The sequence below is a fragment of the Micropterus salmoides genome, unplaced genomic scaffold, assembly GCF_014851395.1.
Source record: "Micropterus salmoides isolate LMB-PRFRI ecotype aquatic unplaced genomic scaffold, ASM1485139v1 Ms_hic_scaffold_8, whole genome shotgun sequence".
Taxonomy (NCBI): Eukaryota; Metazoa; Chordata; class Actinopteri; order Centrarchiformes; family Centrarchidae; genus Micropterus; species Micropterus salmoides.
Genome location: NW_024044570.1, coordinates 17,563,248 through 17,586,271, shown reverse-complemented (window position 1 = coordinate 17,586,271; position 23,024 = coordinate 17,563,248). Strand labels below are relative to the sequence as shown.

Here is a 23,024-nt window from a genome sequence, read left to right as displayed (position 1 = left end):
GGATATGTAGGCGTTGCGCAAATGAGCAGGAATACAAATATTTCCGTATTTCAAATTTTATTTGTTATTTATATTAAAACACAAATTATCAACACAATTCAAATCAAACGGTGTTAAGTAATATTTTACAAAAATGGTCCATTCTTGCTTCAGTGACAAATCATCCAGTCTGGAAACATTTCCATCGATTATTACTAATGTGGTAGAAAAATACAGTAAAATATCAGTAAATCCAAATAAGGACTGACGTTTGAGATGACAAAATTCATATAAGACATTAAACTGTACAAGATGTAAGTATAGGAATTTTGGCTAGTCAGTGTCATTTGTGTCCCGCTCTTGATCAGACATTTAGACTCCAACTTCATTGTCCACTCTTCACTGTAGTGCATTCATCATAGCCTGGGCCTGTTTGAGCTCTGTAGAAACAGAGAAAAAGAATGAACAACAACATCTTTCCGGCTGATAAATAATATGAAATGGAAGAACTATGAGAAAAGAACTGCGTCAAGATGCAGAACTAACCTGTAAGCAAGACTCTTAACTTGTCAGCAGAAACCGAAACCACAGTCGTCTCTGTACCTGACTCTGCACCTTGTGCCTGCAGTTTAAGCTGAATTACTGGTTCATTGACCTCCCTCAGTTCACTGGAGCTCAGAGTGTAGTCAACGCGCCAGGACACAGCCTCCAGCTGCCCCACTGAAATTGATTACAGAGCACAATTGATGGCATCCCTCAGTCAGCAGAAGATCAGAAGACAGCTCTCATCATCAAGTTACATTTACCTTCCTCTTTGAAAAGGGCAAGATAGACAGAAATACTCACATCTCAGACTCGTCTCTCTTAGTTTGTCTTGCAGTGCAGAGTGCTTGTCTTCATATGATTTGCAGAGCCCCGTTGTGTGTTCTAAAAGAATGGATATGTGTGTGTGTAATAGTCAAGCCAAGATTTATTTAAGTGCATAATCATGTAAGTGTTTGAGCACACTATTAGCAGAAGACATTAATACAGCATTAACCGATCAATAAAAGTAGTAGTGGCCACAAAGTAAATGTACACCTATCAAATAAAGTGGATATCTTCACAACACGGAAAAAGAGAATACAGCTTTAAGATGGCGGCGAGCCAACTGCAACAGTTTTATACTGTTAATGCACCAAAGTCACAATGCACCACCCACCCCACCAATCAGCTTTGTCGACATTGTACAATGTGTGCCCTTCGAGTGCCAGCTGAGTATAGTGTTTTATCATACTTTAGTTAGACAACAGACAATGCTATAATGCAGTAAGCTCTAATAATAACACAATAGGCTGTGATATTAGACCTCTTTGTTTCTGGAAAAGAGGCAATTGTATGTGTTTAATTCTGAGCACAGTTTATAATTTAACAAATTAACAAATGGTGCAAATATATAACTCTGTATTAAGGAGTTCTTGGTTGTCTGAGAGCCATGTGAATCGGCCACACAGGCTCTAGTTAATGAAGACATTACCCTGAAATATCACATGTAGTTAAATAAATTATCCAGGTGTTGTTTTTCCACCTTTGTTCTGCTTTAACAACTGGCAAGTGCTAACTCTTTTATGGAAAGAGTTCTGTGCATGTGTAATTACAGATTATGCAACACAATCATCGGTTTCATACCAAACATGGGGAAACCCAGTGGACTGACCTTTAGGCAGGCCGAGCTGCTGCAGTTCGCTGGAAAGAGAGTCACTGTCCACATCATGCTTTGCTGCACTGGAGAAAATGAAGCTGAGCACTGCAACACTGGCTTTGATGTCTCCGCTCTCTGCAAGATGTGTTGATGTCATGAATGCATATTAGATTAAAAAAAAATACAATGCAAGCATGACAATGAGTGTAATTATATTAGTTAGATTAAAATGCAGCAGTAGTGGGATATATCAGCTACCCAAGTACTCTGCTTTGAAGTAGGAAGAACAATTATGAGGTACATTGCTTGGGTTTTTAAGCTCCTTTCTACGTTACAACATTTCTGAGACAAATATTCTACACTACTTTTTACTTTAGCCATAGTTATTCTGCAATTATAATTTTACACACAAAACATGAGCTTATAAAACATTATGCATTGTTGTACATATAACTACCCAAGAAGTATTCAAAGCCAACTCCCCTTTACCAACAGTAAAATGCTGTTTACTCATTAAAGAATTATTAATAATCATTATTTTTCATTTTATGCTTAAACACTACATTAAGTACACTTTTCTACTAATACTTCTATCCTAAAGAAATATTTTATTCATATGAAATGTAATATTTTTATACTGTGGTATTGCTACAGCTAATTTAACTTTAGCAACAGATCTAAAAATTTCTGCCACCCCTAAGTACCAGTATGAGGGAGACTTACCAAACTTTGCATCTGCAGTAAGCTTTGCAACCTTGGCATACTAAAAAAAAAAAAAAGAGAAGACATCACTGACCACTGTGAGTGAACTGTGTATATAAGAGGTAAGAGATTATTAGTAAGCGATAACTATGTTAAACTCTTACGTCAATGCCTTCCCCAAGCAAGTCCTTCAGCACTTGAGCACACAGGAGTTTCATTTTGACACTTGACTGTTACATACGTGAGGCAGAAGACACATGTATTAGTATAACAACATATGTAACGTTAAGCTGACACTGCCAAACACTGCTTTCCTGTTTATGTGTCCATAATTAACGTTACTCACGATCTTCGCTAATGTGCTTATTTCGGCAAGTACCCAATCTGGGCAGTCCAAATCTCCACAAAAACGGAACCGCTACAACAGAGAAGACATCACATACATGTTGTTCACTGTACTGCAACAAAAGTCAGACCTTTAACGCTGTAACGCTAGCATTTAGATTAGGTTAGCAAGCTAACGTTAGCCATCATTAAAGCTACTACCTAGCTTAGCTTGCTAGCTGCCGGATAATACATCGACAGTGTTGAGGTAAATAATTACTTAAGACATTTATAAATCATGCGACTAAAATGTCCTATAAATAAAACGGCATCTAAATGAGCAAACCAGTGTTGAATAATACGATCATTAACGTGTTTACCATGGTTTTTAGTCAGCTGAGCACAAGGAAGAAGTAAACAGGAAACTTTCTGCTTACTTACATCTGATTGGACAATGGAAAGGAGGGGGCGTGGTCATTCACAGAGTCGATGGTCCTGATGTTGCATGGCATAGTTTACAGCTCTTGTTATTACCATATTTCTTCATAAACTCAAACAGCTTTCTTTTCCTGGATGACACCACTATGTTGTTGCTTTTACTCTTCCTTTCCTCATCTGGTGTTCTTCCTTGATCTTGTGGCTGCTCTCACAAAGATCCAGTTTGGATATCCACAAGCTTTAAGTGCATCCTTCAGGTGTTTATGCACCTTCTCTTTGGTTCGGGCACTTGTTGGTATGTTATCAGCTCGGTGGTGCAGGGTTCTGATAACGTCTAGTTTATGCTCCACTGCGTGGTGAGAATCAGTGAGTAAGTATTGGTCCATGTGTGGGTTTCCTGTATTCTCCAATGTGGAGGCTCTTGTCCTCTACAATGTAGATAGTACAGTCCAAGAAAGCCAAACTATTGCTGAAATCCTCTCATGTGAACTTGATGTTACTTTCTGCCCAGTTGATGTGTTCTGTGAAGGCTTGCACTTCCTGGGTTTTGAGTTTGACACATATGTGTCATAACTGATGCTATGTTTCAGAAGTCCACTATACAGAAAATGATATATTAGTGGTGTTTGGGGTCTCAGTGATCCCAGGTGTAAAACATGGGTAAACACTTTTAAACACATTTTAATTTTCTGTACCTGTGATTACTGTGCACAGCACTATCTTCTTCGATCTCACATAAGTATATTCAGAATCTGTAATTGGGGTTTTATTACAATTTTTTCATAGGAGGACTAACAGGAAGTTAGACCTCTACCTGACCCCCAAAATAAGTAATGTCAGACAGTATGTTGGCTAACATTTTGTGTCTGTTATTACTATTTGGCAATCAAAATGAATGTATTACTATTTGTTCATGCATATCCCATATAACATAAAACATGAAATATTTTCTTATTTGGTGTAATAACAATGCTTTGTGGTAATTTACTTATGTTTTGTCACCTTGATCAAAAACGTTTTCTGAGATTACAACATAGTTGTTAAAGTTTGATTAGGGCTAATGTTCGTGTATATGTTCATTATAATTTCAGATAATAGCAGGGCTACTACATACCACCACTAGTAATATTAACTCCAGTTGGGAAAAAACTGTTTTATTTCTGTGGGTTGTTTTCATTTTCAAGCCAGGAGGGCCCCCGCTCCTACTTTCAGAACAATAGGCTATTTATTGTTCCGTATACAAACACTCAGTTGCCAGAGGTATACCAGACTAAAACTAATGCAACAATACAAAGACCTGTTGATTCATCAGCACCCAACTACAGAAATTGTGCTAATGAAAAACACAGTCTGATTTCCAAGGTATCACTTAAGCTAATGACACTGTTTACATCAGAGCTAATGCCCTTGCTGTGCGCAGAACTAATAGCCTAATCTAAATTGCATTGACTGCCACTTAAAGGAATGGAAAGGAATTAGTTAATCATTTGGTGTTCATGTAGGCTATGTTAGTATTTCTTCATGTTCAGAAAGAACAGAAAAAATGATGCACATTTTGTATTTATTATTATTGCTATAGCCTAATTATTATTATTGTTATTATATTTTTATAAGTAGACTATTTATTTGTGTTCATCTAAACACTAAAATCATCACTCAAAAAAAACTCGTAGCCTACATGTAGGCTATCTTTGGCGTAGCCTATAGCTTTCCCCTCCCTCACAGCCTCACTTTACGGATTGCGCTCAGAGAGAGAAGACGGTTCAAACGTAGGCTCCTCAGTACAAGATATCTTCACTACTTTCGGCGCAAAATGAAACGATTTGTTTTAATTTACATTTGGCTTGCTGGAGATTTTCAAGTAGTCCTTAGTGTTGGTTTGAAGGACACACCGTTTCTCGGATCGAAAGATTCTCCCAGAGTTCTGAGCAAAGGTAGGCTAACATCCACTTCTCACGTCTTCATCATTACGACAAAATGATTCTGCGGTGTTTTAGATGTATTAGTGTAAAATCAGTGTGTCGGGTCGGTGTAGATGTTTAGAAAAATCAGTTACAGAGTAAATCCAGTGTTCAAATCCTTTAAGCACGCGCTAGCAGTTAAGAATATCACACAGATAAATCAGCATTTTATGTTCGTGCACAATACAGCCATTGCTCTAATACAGTCTGTCAAAAATCTATCAAGAAGGATTATGTGACCCTTTCTTTTTCCTCAGATATAACAAGTGGTAGATTTGATTACCAAATCTATCAGAACCACACTGTGTTCCTCTATAATGAAGACTCTGCGGAGATGTATGTTGGAGGGACTGATTTTGTGTTACAACTTGATGTGAATGATTTTCATATCATAGAGGTGGGTAAACTAAGATTTGAAACCACTGTTTTTGATGTTTTTATTTTGTTGTTTCACTTGCCTGTATAGGCTACTCTTCATCAAGTTGTCTCATGGTGTACTGATCAGCTCCCAGCTTGTCTTATGTGTGATTCATGCAGATGACAGTTTGTACAGTGGGGCCATAATTAGATGCTGTACTGTAACAGATGGCTGCCACTGTTTAACAAAGAGTCTGTCTGGCAACGCTCCCTGATAGATACTGTCCTTTCAAAGCAAGCAAATGCAGCTTCAAATGCACATTAACTGCTGGTGGTGAGCACATGCCACAAACAGACCCTGATGACGTACTAAAGTTTCTAGAATATAATAATCCAGAACATTCAGATAATGCAACCATCAACAGTCAGCTGACCTAATCATTCCCCTATGAATATATTAATAATTTGTCAATGTTTTTTTAATTGTTTTTCAAGAAATTAAAACAAAAGTGGGCTCACATCTGACCATAAGACATACTGTAGATCTTCATTTCACTAATGGATATTAGCCTGTGGCTATTTCAGACATTATCCTGAGTGAAATAGGTTTTGGCTAAGAAAGTCAAGCTGAGAAAGAAAACCTAAGATGGGTTTCACATTTTTAACTATGATCCAGCTATTTCAAACATTATGCAATTACCAAAACACCAGGTTTCTGGGCAGGTCTTTAAGTGCAACATTCTTTATTGGTTAGTAAGTGATAAGGGCTTTGTTTTTAGGAATTTATATCTCTTTTAAAACTCTGTTAATTTGTCCAACCAACACCAATACCAATTGATGTCCCCTGCAGAAATTTCCTCTGAAAACAACGGGGCAACAACAGTGCCAAGAGGTTAGTGACCAGAGAATCATGATTTATGGGATCAGAAATGACTGCTCAACCAGTCTGAATGAAATATAGAATGTATTCTGTGTGATGGCAATAACAGCCTCTGTGTATTTGCAGGACTCTTGTGAAAATGTCATCACAGTAATTGAGAAGTTCCAGGACAGCTTATTTGTCTGTGGAACGAATGGACAAAATCCACAGTGCTGGAAGCTTGTGAGTGTTTGCATAAACCACTGAATATGTGTTGCATTTCATGTTACTGTCTGACATACTGCAGTTTTTGTGGCCAATTATTGTTTACTGGCAACAGCAGGGCAAAGCTGATTAAAGCAGGTGGCTTTTTGTTGACGTGGCTGTGGCTCTGATTAAACTTTAATTAGCATCCTGTCTGTAATTTCAGTCTGGTGTTTGGTAGACGCTGGTGATGAATGTTTTGTTATATTTCCATCACGGTTGTCTGGAACCAACTCTCACAATTTTCTGTTGACTTTCTGGTTCTGCAGTTTTCTTCAGTGAACAATCAGTCTAATGAAATAATGGAGAGTTATGAGGGGAAGGGCATCACTCCTTATCTGTACACACATAACTCCATATCTCTCACAGTAGGTATGTTAAATACAGCTTCCTGCACAAACCCATGTTTCTAAAACTTATGTAACCCTATCAAGTCACTTGTGACTGCAGAGCTGGCAAGGCAGTGCATTTTCACAGCAATATACTGAATAATTGAACATTTCAGCTCATTTTCATGTGATGGCTCTCTGCTATTTTAGAGGGGGATCTATACACAGCAGCACCTTTGGATACTGATGGAAGTTCATTGCAATTCAGAAGGAAAGCTGGTAGCAGAACTAATGTGTGGATGTATGACAACTGGGTCTCAGGTGTGTAAATTACGTTTATAAAGTAAATTCATAATGTATCAATACTACACTGTAAGTCCATTAGTATTGTGATGTGACAGAACGCAAAATTTAATTGCTCCATGCAGTTTAATTATCTTTTATTTTGCTTTCACGTGCCAAGCTTTTTCATCACATATTGCCTGCTGACGCCGCACTGTCCTCAGATCATATGTTTTGTCTTACAGAGCCCACATTCATCTATGCGTCCTGGGTGGAGCGGAAAGAAGACCCTGACAATGAGAAAATTTACATATTTTTCCGTGAAAAGAACTCAGATCACAACCCAGAGGCTGATCCCTGGATATCTAGGGTCGCCAGAGTTTGTAAGGTACGTTGGACACTGGAGTAGACTCAGTGAAGCTCTCATCTTACTAGAAAGCTACAGAAATAGGCAATTTGAGGGGAGATGCTATCCCCTTGTTAGTAAAACAAACAAAATGCACCTCCCTGGTTAACCTGCCATCCTTCCTTTCCAACCCCTAGTAGGCCTGCCTGACTCATTAATCAGTATTGTCAGTAGCCTACCTGTGCTGTATATTGATAAATCCATGGCACTGTCTGCATTGCTGAAGCTGCAGACTGATTTGTAATTGCCAATTTCCTGATTCCACCCTTGGTGAGGGGCAAATCAACTACTGGCTAGAGTAAATTCCCCACAACCTCTTCAGCTGAGCTTCAGTACTCGAGCTAACACATCTTGTTGTGGACGTGGAAGGTAGATTTCACTGATCTGATTCCAGTTGGTAAATTATGTTGAAATGTTGGATGGGCTGAAGATATTCATTTAAAATATGAAATTGTTTTTATTCTTGAGAAATAAAACAATTTTTCAAGAATAATATTATTAATTCAAATTTTAGCTAGGGAAAGGGCGGGGCCATGAGTTGTAAGTCAGACAATGAGTCACTCAGTTCAGCCTAGGAGTTGGCTATCCACTGAATTTGGATATGATCCGATATGAAGTAATAGCATGACTATGGCCTTTTGGGGTACGAGGAGAGACTTTGTAATATAATCAAAAGCACCAGAAGACCAACTAAATGGACCCTGAGGTGAGATTTTGACACAACAACCACACTTCTTTTTTCCTACTTCTTTTGGTTTCTATTAGAATAAACTGGTTTGTGGCAAACAGCCAGAGTTTAATATTAGTTCTAGTAGTGTCTGTTCCTAAATTAACCCCTCTTGAATTTGCCAAACAAAGGAGCTGAAATGCCACCACCTTTCATGTTGATCTGTTGTCTTTGGTTAAGGTCAGCCAGTATTTGCAGTTTTATCAGTAGAGTATGTCATGATACTGAGGGCTCAGGCTGTCATCATAGATACTATGATAACCTTGGGCATTAATTATTTATTTGTACTGTGCTAATAAAACAAAGGGAGATGGAAATTTAGTGGACAGAATGATATCCTGCAGTTAAGCTAAGGCTTACATATAATAATACTTATACTTAATACTTCTTTTACTAGATTAATGTAGTAGTGCAACTATCTGCTGCATGGTGGTCTCTTTTCCACCACCTATACCGATGAATCAGACTTCTTCCTCTTGTTTTGACTAAGGTGGCATACTATTATTGTGGTGAAACATCTGGACATCTGTACAAAAATAGGACTTGCCCTAAAAGCAGTCACGTGTTTTGTTCTAGGTACCATGGTCCATGTAACAACAGTCCTATCAAATAACCCTTAGTTAATGGATTTCAGTTTGCAAGAAAAGTGAAATAGCGTCGTCCTGGTGTAATTTGTTGGCATCATTTTGCAGGTAGATGAAGGCGGATCAAAAAGATTCTTCCAGAACATGTGGACATCTTTCCTCAAGGCCCGGCTTGTCTGTGGGTTTCCAGAAGAGTCACTCTATTTCAACCGTCTCCAAGACATTTATGTGATGCCCGCCGAGGACTGGCACAACACTACAATCTATGCTCTTTTCACAAGCAGTTGGTTAGACACTTCCCCTTCCTTTTTATTATCAGCAACTAAGCAACACACTGAAAGGGTGGCAGAGAATGGCTCTCACTTAAAACTAAAAGCTCAGCATTTTGAAATGTTTTCACACACTGAGACAAAACTAAACCTTGCTTGTAGGTTTTGACCTGTTGCAGAACATCAAGAGAGTGGGTTGGCCACATAACCAATATAATCAATAATATCAAAAGACAAATTTGAACCTGAGGTTACTTAATGTACTATTTCCACCCTCTTATGCGTGGGTCCAGACTTCAAACTTAGACACACACACATAAAATTGACCATTCATTTCATTCCTTATTGCATTTTAGTGTCACATGCAATTTCATGATTCATGGCTTTGTGTGCCTAAAGTGGTGCTCCAGCAATTTAGGATTACCCTTCTATAAAGTTGGGGGACTCACAAAAGAGACGTATTTTAAAAGGATGGTCAAAATCAAAGCAGCAAAGGCAAAGACTATTAGTCCTTAGAATGGGTCAAGCTATATGACCAAGGGAGCTGCCCTTCTACGATTTTGCCACGCCTCAGAAAGATTGGCAGGGCTGTTATGTCCGAAGTGAAAATGAAATATTATATAATATAAAATATTTGTTTGTAAGCGAAATGGAGGGTTTGTCACTTATTCTGTCAGAAACCTAAAGTATGATTGATGGGGTTGCATGAATCTGGGCTGTGTCATGTGTGAGTACCCTACCCCATTTGGCCAATCTGTTTGAAGTTGGTGCCCTATGCCAAAAAATTTGTAATCAGTCATTACTTATAAGATATTCTGCGAACAGACAAACAGAATGGGAGAAAATTGTCACCCTAACCACTGCCATGGTAGAGGTAATAACTAATTTATAAAAAAAAAATTCTTTTTTTGGCTAGCTTCAGTTATCTTATTTCCCTTATAGGAACTCCACAGCAGTGTGCATCTATTCCGTACGAATGATTGAAGAAATATTTGAGACATCAGCTTTCAAGGGCTACGACAAAGACATTCCCAATCCAAGGCCAGGAACAGTAAGTATTTTTTTGTTTGCTATGTAGCTGTGCAGAGACACAATATTTCCTCTGAGGGTTTTATTTTGTATTTCCCCCAAGTCCTCTCATGCATTTTGGCTTCACTCACATGTATTGTACATGTGGTTTGTTCTCTGTATATCACATGTCCCTGAGTAGGACTGGAGGTTAAAAAAAAACAAACAGAAATGTTACATAAATGGGTGTAAACTTGGAAAATGTGTGCCTGCATTACTTATGCCCATCAAGTGTGGCTCAGTGTTTCCATCTGTGGATTCTGATTGTATCTTTTATATGACATCTATTTGAGTTCAACCCTGTAGTTGGGGCTACAAACAGAATCTCATATCGTTGTAAAACACAGTTTACTAATCTAGTGACTAATGATTGCTGTTCCTTTAAGGACGTGGTCTTATTGCTATGTCTTGTAAAGATAATCCCCTGCCTTCCATCTATTTAGCTTATAACTCGAGGAAGTATTTGTCTCTCATTTGTATTTATACAGCTTTGGATGCCTTCAGTTTTATATTCCTGAAGATGGTAGAATTGTTTAACTGGAGTCTCCTGCCAACATTTAGTTTATGTTACCATTTCCTACAGAGTGCAGACTACTTTTAAATAAGAAAAACTTTGTGTCTATGTGTTTTTCAGTGTGTAAAAAACAGCAAGAGCCTGCCACTGGCCACTGTCAACATGGTGAAGGATTACCCAGAAATGACTGAGTGGGTTCACTCTGTGCATTATACTGCTCCATTTTATATAAGCAGCAACAACTATACTAAGATAGTTGTGGACCAAGTCCAGGCGGCAGACCAGAGCATGTATAACGTTCTGCTTTTAGCCACCGGTAGGTTCTGTTTGGGAATTACATTGTACTTTGTTTTGCTATTTGTACCTTGTGTGTTCTATGCAAGAAACAATGGGGTAAAAATATAGCCTACTGTGTCACCTGTAGTCACAGTGTTTCAAAATCCAGTTTGTCTGCTCTTCCAACAGATTCTGGGAAGATCCATAAAGTGTTAGAAGCTGGGTCAGAACCTTTCATCATCTCTGAAACCCAACTCTACAGTCAATCAACCATACAGTCAATGAAGCTTGACTCCAAAAAGGTGCAGCTCATTTAAAATGCCATTTAAAATGTATTGCATTGTGCACTGCAGTTGCAAGTTTATATTTTAAAGTTGCATCAATCAATATTTCCATTAACTGGATCAGTAGGATATGGATATGGGACTCACATACCTCTGGGAGGCAGAAACACGACTCAAAATGCTAATGTTGCAAAATGCTAATCTTCAACCAAGTCCAGTTGCCCTTGACTTTAACTTTCTTTGGATAATGTTGCTTTGTGGCAGCTGGATGTGTAAATAGCCAATTATGTCAATGGTGTGTTTACAGCTTGTTGTAATGCACATTACAGCTTGTTGTAATGCACATGCATCAAAGTGAAATTACGATTCTGTCTCCCTTTGCTCAGAAAAAGCTAGTTGTGGGTTTTTCAGAGACAATTTATAGCGTGGACCTCCAAAGGTGTCAGGAGTACAACAACTCCTGCGCAGATTGTGTTCTGGCCCGGGACCCGTACTGTGCTTGGACGAAGTTTGGATGCACCCCGACTGTCCCGTAAGTGTGGAACGGCATTCCTACCAAGACTCTTTAGAAGACTTTTGATATACTTTGTAAAGCCTTTTAATATTACAGCATATTATAGTGAACAATAGCTCATAACATTGTATTTTTTTAATCCAGTTTTATTTATATAGCACCTTTTCATGACAGAAGTTACCTCATTTTCATTCAATTCTGCTTTTGAAGACTAGGAACCACAAGTAACCCTGCATTCTGGGAGCACAGTGCTCCATTAGAGTAACAAGGTGCTATAAGCTATCTAAGATAAGATGGTGCCTTACCATTAAGAGCTACAGTAGAGTACTACAGTATGAGCAGGAGTATTTTAAATTCTATTCTGGATTTTACCGGAAACCAGAAATATGATCTCTGTTCATTGGTTCTTATCAGTACATGTGCTGTATCATTCTGGATTTGCTGGAGAGTCTTAAGAGACAATAATCAAGCAGCCTGATAATAAGGAATTGCAATAATCCAGCCTAGAAGTAACAAATGGATGGACTAGTTTTTCTGCATCATTTTGAGACAGGATGTTCCTGATTTTTGTTTTGATAATGTTTGGTAGGTGAAAAAAGGCAGGCCTTGAAGAGACTTGAAGGAAATATCCCAATGAAAGATAACTTTGAGATTCCGTACCGTGGTGCTGGAGGCCAGAGCATTCCCAAGTATAGTTATGTCTTTAGATAATGCTTCTTGGAGGTTTAGCCAAGTACAATAACTTTAGTTTTGTCATCAAGATTTTTACATTCTGGGATTTTTTGAATATTGCATTCCTGCCAAAGATAGGAAGAAATGTTGATGCAAAGGTTAAAAAAAATGTTTAGAAACTCAAACTATTTCCAAAATTAAACCGATCACCAGGGCAACATCAAAGTCACTTGTCTCTCACATAAAAACTTGATTGAACATGTGTTTTGTTTTTGTTCACAGTGAAGGGATTCAAGATGTCATGGATGGGCAAATACGTGTGTGCCCTACAACAGTAGAAGGTAACTGATGACGAGACTGTTCATTCATAGAACACATTTGTTAAGTGTTCAATAAATCATCTAATCTATTTTATTTTATTTTTCTTCTTTTAGAAAACAAACAAGTACACAGGACCAAACGGGAGACTCTATCATCCCCCCATGATTTAACAGTTCACTCGGTCCCCCTGGGTGTCCCTTTCTATCTGTCCTGTCCAATAGACTCTTACCACGCTGTCTATACCTGGAAGCACAGAGACCAGAGCAGCCCTTGTCTGCAAATGCAGTCTGACTGTCTGCACCTCATCCCTGCCATGGCACAAGAAAATTATGGCAGCTATGCGTGTGTTTCCGAAGAGAAAGACTACACCAAGGTGGTGAAGAATTATGACCTTACAGAGCAAATAATCCCCAAATCAATGGAAGACACAAAGAGAAGCAATACCCATTACAAATTGAATAATGCATCAGCTGTTGTGCCACAGATGATATTGATCACCCTTGGTCTGGCTGTAGCATGTTTTAAAACGTAGCAATCATATCCTTAGTCCCTTTTCATTGCTACTGCTAATCAAAACAGGACGAAGGCAGGGCTAAGGAAATCCACCCAAACACAGATTCAACTTGCAAATCAATAGTTCAAGCAGGAATGCCCCCAGAATAACCTAAAACCTTCTTTGTGCAAGCGGTCCGACAGTTATGTTTGGCAAAAAAGTTAGTTTTTCTTTCCACGGGAACCTGCTGTAGCCAAGTTGTTCAAAGCATGCCATTAAACTGTTGCGGTTAGGAGTGCAAAAGCTCCTGGGCCGAGAGAGACAGAAAATACAGTACATAGTGAGTAGGTGTGGTGTAGTAGTGAGGTGTGCACATGTTGAGACCAGTGCTTAGCTCTTTAGTCCATTAGAGTTCAGGAAAATAAGTTGTGTAAATTTTGTCTACGCCCTACCAGTGCACTTATGAGAAATGATTTATATTTATTCAATACAATAAAATAGAAAAAAGGCACTTTTTTAAATTATTATTACATTTGCAGTTATAAATATACTAATGCAAATAAGTGAGAATGTTATCCTCCAGAGGCTGGCATTCTGAAACATACTGTGCAGCAAGATATGCATATATCTCCTCCTAGTAGTATTTTTGGTTTTGAGAGGTAATTTAGTTTTACATTGTAGGAGGAAGAACATCTATGTCTCAACCCCACCTGTCGAACAATGACCACATGTTCTTTTTTCTTTTAGCTGCCAGGATTTTTTGTGTCTTTCTTTTTTGATTGTCAGTTTGTGGTCACTAAGCCTCTACTTGGTTGGGATCAGCCTCTGCTTTCTAACTGTTACGGTGGCGACATTCTGCCAAATCATCGTCCCTTCAAAGGGACAAATGACAGTCTGATCTACTTTTAGTTTCATCTTTCCACTGATCCAAATATGTTTATTTACATTGCGTTATAATTTAACTTACTCTGATGGGTTTTTGGAAAGTAGTGTTGTTGTGAGACTGGTCAGGGTGTGTATCACAGCATGAAAGGAAGGGTGAGGGTAGCCAGGGACTTTCACTGAATTTCCCTGTTTTGTTCAACTCCCCAGTCAGTAGTAAGGGAGGTGTGAGAGAAATGTCCAATGAAAATGTGTTGCTGCAGAGAAGACAAAGCCTAACTTAAAAATAATAAGCACCTTATCCATCCATCCATTATATTTATTTTAATTTATATTTACATACTGTAACATTTGTCAGCTGCCATGTGAGCAATGGACGAATCAGCCAAGATCTGAGATGGTCTACTTTTAGTTATTTACATTTAAGCAAGACTACTGGTATGTAACTTTAGTTAGACACCAGCCACTGTTGCCACAAGTGACAAAAACTTTGTTTGACAAAACTACAACAGTATAGAAAAGTCAGAGAAATGGCTTATGTCTATTACAGAGCAATATCTAGCTAGTTTGCTAACTTTAGCTAACATTTAGCAACCAAAAGCTCATATTAGACCAACTAAGACTGTAGCAGCAAATCTTGTGAACTGAATTAATCATTGGTGTGTTTTATTGCATATGAATTTAAACCTTTCATTTGTTAAATGAATAAATGAGTATGTATGTAAGACTACATACAGTAGTCTTACATACATACAGTAGCTCTAAACAAGAAATTACTCATTCAAAAGTCTAAAAACTACTAAGCTAAATATATTTATTGAATAAATAGTATTTTGGTACAGACTTCACTTTTTATATATGCAAGCAATATGTGTCCTAACTATTTCAAAAATCATATATTTTTGCAGAATGATTGCTTGAAAATGCTACCCAAAGAATGTAAATGAATTATTGATTAAAAGAAAAAAGAATAAAGCTGAAAATCCATAACATTGTTCACCATGAGTTATACTCATAGTTCTTTTACATCCACTCATAAGTGGATTCAAGAAAGTCATTTATCCATCCTTAGTAGGCCATGCCTTCATTAGACATGGCACTCAGATGCACATGCAGTCTGATCAGTGTACAGACAACAACTAAGGATCTTTAGTTTAATCTGTCTTATTCCTGGATCTGAAGTGAGGGCCAAGTGAGTACATCTTGTTTGTACAAGGAGAAGAAGAGGAGAAGGAAGAGAAATCACAACAAAACTACCCCGTGTATCTCTTTGGCCATCACTCCACAGGCGGAAATCCTGGATTCTAGTCAGGTTTGCTTTCAGATTAATGAAATGTGGTTAAGTAGCTACATGAGATGTCTCCTGCTGTTTATATTTCTTTTATCTTAGATCCAGGATGAACATCCACATTACACATCTACACAGATATATCTGATTTCCATTTCCAGTATTTGAGTACTTCTAAACTCTGATGTCTGATGCAAAAAAAATACAATGCTGACATCATGAACAGGGTGGAAAATAAAGGAGCGTAGTCATCTTGGCGTGTTAGCTCTCTTGTTTGTGACTACATCCTGTTGTTACTATGTTGGGTTGTTTGGATTGCTTGTTATTCTCAGTTTAGGAAAATATTTTCTTTCACCACAGCAATGACTTTACATGGTATATAGTACACAAAGTGAAATACTGTCATCATCTGAGGATACAACACAGACTTTTGACCATGTATAGATTAAAGCTGTTTTGCTTTCCAAGCAGTGTAGGCCACAGTGTAAATACAGATGAACCAACTAAAGTACATGTATCTTGTGGTCAGGTCACTTTAGTCTCTGGCTTAAGACGGCGCTGACATGACACCTGACCGGCAGCTAAGTGCCTCCTGTGATTAAGAGTCCACCTAGACTGTAGACTGCTGGCTGCTGAGAAAGTTGCTTATAGTGCAGGTGGAGATGTAAAATATGTTTTTGTGGTTAATATAATTTGTCTGTGGTGTCTGTATGAGTCATTGTTGAAGCCACCCTGTTTAATTAAATCCAGACCCTCTCTGCTCAAGCTGTTAAAACAAACACGTGTCAAGTGTTGTTGTAGTAAACTTGTATTTGGCTTCATACAATATAACTAAGCATCACTGATGTGTGATTTTCTGTAGGCCTACATTAAGAAGCACTTTGAGTATCTCCATCTCTGCCTGAGACTCATAGTCTGGATGGCGCCACACTGCAGTTTAAACTATGTGAAATGATGACTGTAAGTTTATTTTATCTCAGTTGTGCACTGATATGAGCACAAGTAGGCCTTGATCCCCAGAGGTCTTGGGAAACAATTTGCAGCTCCATGTTTTCCTGTTGTGTCTCCACAACAGGAAAGTCTATAGGAAGAAAGCCACTCAATCATAGAACACAAAAAAATATAAACAAGCACAGATGATTTGTTTTTTCAAAGCAAGGAAACCAAAGTCATGGTTCATGACTGGAACCCCACCCTGTAGATCTCAAACAAACTGTGGGGTGTGATGGTGCAGTGGATAAGACACATGCCTTTGGTGTGAGAGATCTGGGTTCTAATGCACTGTGAGACACCAATGTGTCCCTGAGCAAGACACTTAAACCCTAATTGCTCCAGAGGCATGCGACCTCTGACATCTATAGCAATTGTAAGGTGCTTTGGATAAAAGCGTCAGCTAAATGAATATGTAAAGAATGTGTAAATTGCACTTAAAACAAATAGTGATACATTTTCCAATGTACTTTAATGTTATCCAAAGTATGTATAGTGTAGTGTCCTGTGTAATTTAATTACAGGTTTGTAATAAGAACAAGAAGTATACAGATTATGTCTGTACATTGTATTGTATGTATTATGTCTCACAGTGTTTTAACAGCAGAGGTCACTGTTCTCTAACAGGACTGTTTTCGTTCACAACCCAACCATTACCTGAGCTGAACCTAAACTTAAGCCTATTCCTAACCCTACAAACATAAGGTTGGGGTCGCATTTTGTCCAGTCTGTCTTAAAACAATTCTCACGTGTAAATTTATACATTAAAATGTTGTAACTAGCAGTGATCATTCCTCCAGTTCATACTGGCCATTAAAAGATCCATGGAAAAGTCACAGTAAAATAAAAAAACTGTAACTTTGGATTCTCCCTCGATTTGTCTGACTGAGAGTTTTGAAGCCCCTTGTTAACTTCAGATAAACTTTGGAAATATAGTCTTACTTATTTGATGGTATGTGCATATGGTAGGCTTTTATATTTTGTGTATTTAGGCTAAGAGAGAGAGAGCGTCTGCAGTTACACTGCAGAGCACCAGATGATGGCAGTATTTGAGCATATTCCCTGTGCAACAACCCTGCTTTGTCCTCTCATGTGACCTAGCATTTTAGAAATTGTTTTATGTTGTTACTGTATAGGTCACATTTTTGTATTTTTGCTTTGTGTTTTTGTACTTGTTTTGTTTATCTAATCCTTGTATGTTCTATTTTGTGCCTTGACTGCTCTCAAGTTTCAATTTAGGCTACAGGGTAGTTTATTTATCATTATACAACACAAGGTTGTATAACAAAACGAAAGTGTGTTGTCCCTTCATGTAAGTAAATGTAGCCTATATTAAAATATGGTAACACAAAAAATAATGTGAACAGCAGCAAGTAGATGATAAAATGGCTTCATCTTTACATTAAACAGTCTGACATTTGGAAAAGACTGTCCATCTTGACTATGTTTGATTAAATAAAAGTTAATTTTATTTCCCACTTGGGATAATAAACTTCTGCTACTTCCGGTTATAACTCTTGGCGAAAGCTCAGCCTATAAATCAATTCAGGCGTCACATAACCTTGTTGCAATGAAATGCCATCAAATGATATACCTTGTGTGTGGCACAGTATTTTTCTCCTCTTGTCTGTATTTTTGTTGTTTTATTTTAATTATTAAAGACATACTTTTAATGCAGCCCTACTGGAAATTGTGTCTATTCGCAACACAACTGTCAGTGCGTTTGGAAACTTTTGGCTGAGTGATTTAATCAAAGACAATAGGCTGCAGCCATCCCGAATGAGGTCAAAGATTATAGGCTTGGGTCCGTGTAATTAATTAAACATCATATCCTAAATTATAAATTTTCTTTGAAGGCGGAGAACCTGAAGCTTCTGTATCTTTAATAGTGAGGAGGGAGTTGGGAGAGGCTGCGCGTTCGCGATTCCTTTCCTCGCTACGCGGAAGCGGGAGCGCGCAGTGGATCCCACACTCGCTGGAGAGGAAAAAACCGCCGTCGGACTACAACAGCGACTCACCGGGAAAAATGTTGCCTCCACCGCCCTTCAACAACGCTGTCGATGCCTGCAAAAGTCATGTGAAAGGATCCACAACACATGAGGACTCGAGTGTTTTCGACCATTAAACTTGTTTCAGAGGATTGTAAACTCCGAGAGTGATTAATAAGACACAGGAATTGAAGTTAACATTGGACAGGTAAGACGATTTAGTAGTTAATGAGGCAGTTACTGAAGGTAAAAGATGAACAAATTACAGACCTGAGCAAAATCCAGATCACAGCTAAGGTGGAAAGCATCGCCCTGTAGGTCAATTGTAACTGTCATGAACTAAAGGGCATCTGTTCATGAGTGCAAAAAGCTATAGGCCTACCTCTGTACTGACTGGAAATATTGCAGTGTAACTCTTGCTGAAATGTTTTTTGAAATGTTTAACTCAAAGGCTTCAATACTATAGACAGCGCCTGTTTGTCCGCACCAGAGTGCTCAGGGCAGGAGAGACCACCTGTCTCTGAAATTGCTGCAAATATGACACAGCATGTGTGCATGCATATGTGCATATATGAGTTTATAAAGTGCAAAACTTCAACAACAACAAAAAAATCAGTGTGATCTTTGTGGATTGGGAAACAAAAGGAAACGTTACATGTGATGCTTTCAGTCAGACTGTGTGACAGTAGCAGCAGCAGTTATAGCATTCACCTATGTTGGGGGTTTTTTTTCAGTGTCTTTGTTTTTATGAATTTGTAATGTAGTCTTGAGTTGCCTTAAAGAGTTTTCATGACCCTTTAAAATGCATTAGTTAGTCAGTAAACCACATTTAAATTTATATGAGATGTAAAAGCTTCCACAGTGCATTTCCTGTGGTGTAATGGACATAATGTAATGTCATGTGACTGTCTTAGAATTATTTTTACCTTTGGCTAATGTCTGCTAATTGATATTTGCAGGTGCAGAAAATGGCGAGACGGCTCCTGCAGCTCCTTGCATTGTGGACTGCTGTGGTTGGCATTGTGCAGTGCTGTCCAGAGCTCTGCAGCTGCCAGGATAAATTTGCCCACCAGTTTGCTGATTGTGCTTACAAAGACCTGCTGGTGGTACCTGTGGGTCTCCCCTCCAATGTTACCACCGTGAGCCTTTCTGCCAATAAGATCAAATTACTGAAAAGCAAAAGCTTTGTCAATATCACACAGGTCACCTCTCTCTGGCTGGCCCACAATGAGATAGTTACCATAGACACAGACACCTTGGCCCCCCTGATCCACCTCCGCAACCTCGACATCAGCTACAACAAAATTGTGAACTTTCCATGGGAGGATCTCCACAATCTCACAGCCCTGCAGCTTCTGAAAATGAACAACAATGAGATGGTGAACCTTCCAAAGGGTGCCTTTTCCACTCTCAAAGACCTGAGGTCACTGCGCATCAACAACAACAAATTTACCACCATTGTGGAGGGTACCTTCAGTGCTCTCTCCGCCATGTCCCACCTTCAGATTTTTGCCAACCCCTTCACATGTTCATGCAACCTGGAGTGGCTGAGAGATTGGATCGAGACAACTAAGATTTCTGTCCCTGACCAAAATTCAATTTTATGTGAGGCCCCTGAACACCTGAAGGGTACAATGGTTACAAAGATTCCTAAACTGGACTGTAAGGCCCCTACTGTCACAATAACCTACCAGCCCAACATTGAGAACACAGAGATCTATGAGGGTTTCATGGTCATCTTAAATTGTGAGACAAAAGGGAGCCCCACTCCACAGGTCAGCTGGGAGGTGACTGCAGGGAATCAGAACTATCTGTTCCCCTTGCCCTCTACTGGAGAGATAAATGACATGCCGATTAATGATAAAACAACCAACAATCGATTTCTCGTCTTTAGAAACGGCACTCTCATCATCCCTCGTATGAGTAAAAAGGAAGATGGAAATTACAGTTGCTCTGCGGTGAATGATTTAGGTAAGGCGGAGAGTGGTGTTAAAGTGGCTATGGCAGCCACCCAAAAACACGGCAGCGACTCGAAGCCCGATTCTACAGTGGACAAGATCCGTCCATCTGTTAAAAAGCTTGCAGAGCCCAAGAGCTCTAAAAACAATGTGATCAACTGGAGCAAGCCTGAAGAAAAGACAAAGGGCAGCCCTGATGCTTCGTCAGACAAAAGCGACGGCACCGACCAGGTTGGTGGCGTCTCAAAGGACCCCACCTTTGCGAGCAAGTGCGGCGTGAGAGAGAGCAGTGAATACATCTCCAACCATGCCTTCAACCTGAGCTTGGATGACCTGAAGCAGTACACTTTTGATTTTGGTGTCATTGCATTGGAGGTGTCAGAGACAGAGGCCAAAGTGCAGCTGAATCCTCTGCAGCTTCCCAGCAGCAAGTCTAACCTTCATCTCAGCCAAACTGAAAACCTGGAAACAGTGAATAAGGAGCCCCTGGGTCTGTTGCAGTCCTCATCCAGTAAAACCACCCTGGACATGCTCTACCTCTGTGTAAATACAGGAAATGGACACTCCATGATTCAGTGGTCCAACATAGAGGAGGGGGTGAATTCCTACCGCTTCCATGGTTTAAAGCCTGGCACCAATTACACACTTTGTCTCACCTATGGGGGGCAGGACTGCCAAGTCCAAGTAGTTTTCACAACTAGGAAGTACATCCCCTCCCTGCTTATCATCGTGGTTGTCAGCATTTTCCTACTGGGTCTGGCCACTGTTCCCTTACTGGGGGCCACCTGCTGCCATTTATTATACAAGTACCAAGGGAAGACCTACAAGCTGATCATGAGGGCTCAGAATCCGGATCAGATGGAGAAACAAATGGCTGGAGATTTTGATCCCAGAGCGTCTTTTGTGGGGTCAGAGAAAACCTTCAACCCCAGTGAGTTAGGGGAGGGGGAGAGAGAGGCCGAGGGAGAGGAAGGAGATGGAGAGGGTGATGCTGAGGGGAGCGTGGTGACAGAGTCCATCCCCGGATCCTCATCCAAAACCAACCAGGAGGAATTTGAAATGGGTTCGGAGTACAGTGACAGATTACCGCTGGGAGCAGAGGCAGTCAACATCTCAGAGGAGATCAACGGCAACTACAAGCAGCCAAGTCGCTGAGCTCCGCTGACGTCTGCGAGTATATTGTAAAATATTTTACTTTCAAGTAGGCCTAGCCAATCAAGCAGGTAACTCAACCACCATTACTACACGTGACAAATGATGGCTTCTGATTTAAAAAAAAAAAAAAAGGTGGATCTTTTAATTTCTTTTACCTCAGAAAGTCCGTCAATCACTTGAGATTGTGAAGTGATTCATGTGACATTTGTAGTGTACTGTAGGTTAAAATAAGCAGCATTGCAAGCACAACACATTGCAAGCACAACTTTCTACATATTATCAGACCTCAAAACTGGCAGGACAGCAGCAAAATGTTCCCTTTCTGCAGGACGGATGGGCATGGTACGCAAATTGTGCAAACGGCGAGGCGCAGAGCTCGCCAGAGTTTAGCGTAATTGAAGGCACAAAAAAAAGAACCACATTGGAGAGCTCACACACAAAAAAATTAATCTAAAGATGCCATGTGTTTTAAAGCCATTTAAAATAAAGATACATCAGGGACAAATGTGCTCTTTCTAAACTGTGTGTTTGTGCAATGATGTGGATGAGCCTCGTCTAAAAAAATTATATGATAGGCTAGTTGATGCAGATATTTGGTTTCATCGTTATTGCGCCTGACCTGCCCGCTGTCCTCAGAGTCCAAAAGGGACATTTCACTTTTCAATTACGTTGTGCGTGACAGGAAATCCCAGGTTATTTACCAACAAAATGTTATTTGACGTAATGTAAGGCTTTAAAAATGTGCGAGTTTAACATCTTTTATCAACGGGTGCTTGCTATACTCTCGCTTTTTACAATGACCGTGTCCATGGCATGTCACACGTATTTCCTTGTGTGGTTTTTATTAGTGTAGGCTAGTCTCGTGGACTTTAGATGTTACTGTCAGCCTGTGATGTAAAGCCATGTAAACTGAAATTATTTTTTACGACGCTTATTAAGTTTCTATGAAGCCTCAACAAAAAGGCGCATGAGTGTTTGGCGGCTTCACTGTCTCGTAATTTGATGTATATAGTGAGTTTTTGTGAACTGTTGTAAAACGAAATGAAAAACCCGTGACCTTTCAAGATTTTTTGATATAATTTTATGTAAGTGGAATTAATAAAACATGAAAAACAGACTACTTTCTGGATTTGTCTTTGACTTTGCAGATTGAGATGTTTCAGGGAGAATTTTCTTTCTATTCATTTCAATCATTTTTTTTTATGTTATCAGACGGATACAGTTTCAGTTTAAGCTTCAACTCTATTCAGATGAACTTTCGAAAATACAGCACCCGGTTACTTTATTTTTAAATATCCTTTTTTATTATAGCAGGTTGTTTCGATGTCTTTGTCATATTTATATAGACGCTGTCTTTCTGGAATTTGGGGAAGTGTGTTTATGCAGACGCCAAAGAAAAAGACTGCTGCGTTTGAAAACGCTGTTCAACACAAAGCCTCCCTTTGTCTTCATTTTGGTG

At 39.2% G+C, this 23,024-nt stretch overlaps 3 protein-coding genes across 3 annotated transcripts; 2 read left to right on the top strand and 1 right to left on the bottom strand.

Annotated features, from left to right (window-relative positions):
* Positions 1-40: 40 nt before the first annotated feature.
* Positions 41-3,151, bottom strand: commd4 (COMM domain containing 4). The gene is made up of 8 exons (XM_038706220.1): positions 3,067-3,151; positions 2,709-2,780; positions 2,527-2,592; positions 2,384-2,423; positions 1,676-1,795; positions 826-906; positions 526-699; positions 41-419 (listed from the first exon to the last, which is right to left on the bottom strand). The coding sequence occupies exons 1-8, from the start codon at positions 3,067-3,069 to the stop codon at positions 379-381; spliced, it is 597 nt and encodes a 198-aa protein (XP_038562148.1). The 5' UTR covers positions 3,070-3,151; the 3' UTR covers positions 41-378.
* A 1,699-nt stretch (positions 3,152-4,850) lies between these two features.
* sema7a (semaphorin 7A) lies at positions 4,851-15,727 on the top strand. Its single transcript, XM_038706215.1, has 14 exons — positions 4,851-5,058; positions 5,343-5,482; positions 6,293-6,334; positions 6,449-6,544; positions 6,835-6,937; positions 7,105-7,215; positions 7,422-7,564; positions 9,002-9,180; positions 10,105-10,213; positions 10,865-11,060; positions 11,210-11,322; positions 11,691-11,836; positions 12,773-12,831; positions 12,925-15,727. Exons 1-14 carry the CDS (start codon positions 4,938-4,940, stop codon positions 13,341-13,343), a joined length of 1,977 nt encoding a protein of 658 aa, XP_038562143.1. The 5' UTR covers positions 4,851-4,937; the 3' UTR covers positions 13,344-15,727.
* A 2,688-nt stretch (positions 15,728-18,415) lies between these two features.
* On the top strand, positions 18,416-22,685 carry islr2 (immunoglobulin superfamily containing leucine-rich repeat 2). Its single transcript, XM_038706212.1, has 2 exons — positions 18,416-18,660; positions 19,412-22,685. Exon 2 carries the CDS (start codon positions 19,421-19,423, stop codon positions 21,563-21,565), a length of 2,145 nt encoding a protein of 714 aa, XP_038562140.1. The 5' UTR covers positions 18,416-18,660; positions 19,412-19,420; the 3' UTR covers positions 21,566-22,685.
* Positions 22,686-23,024: the final 339 nt, after the last annotated feature.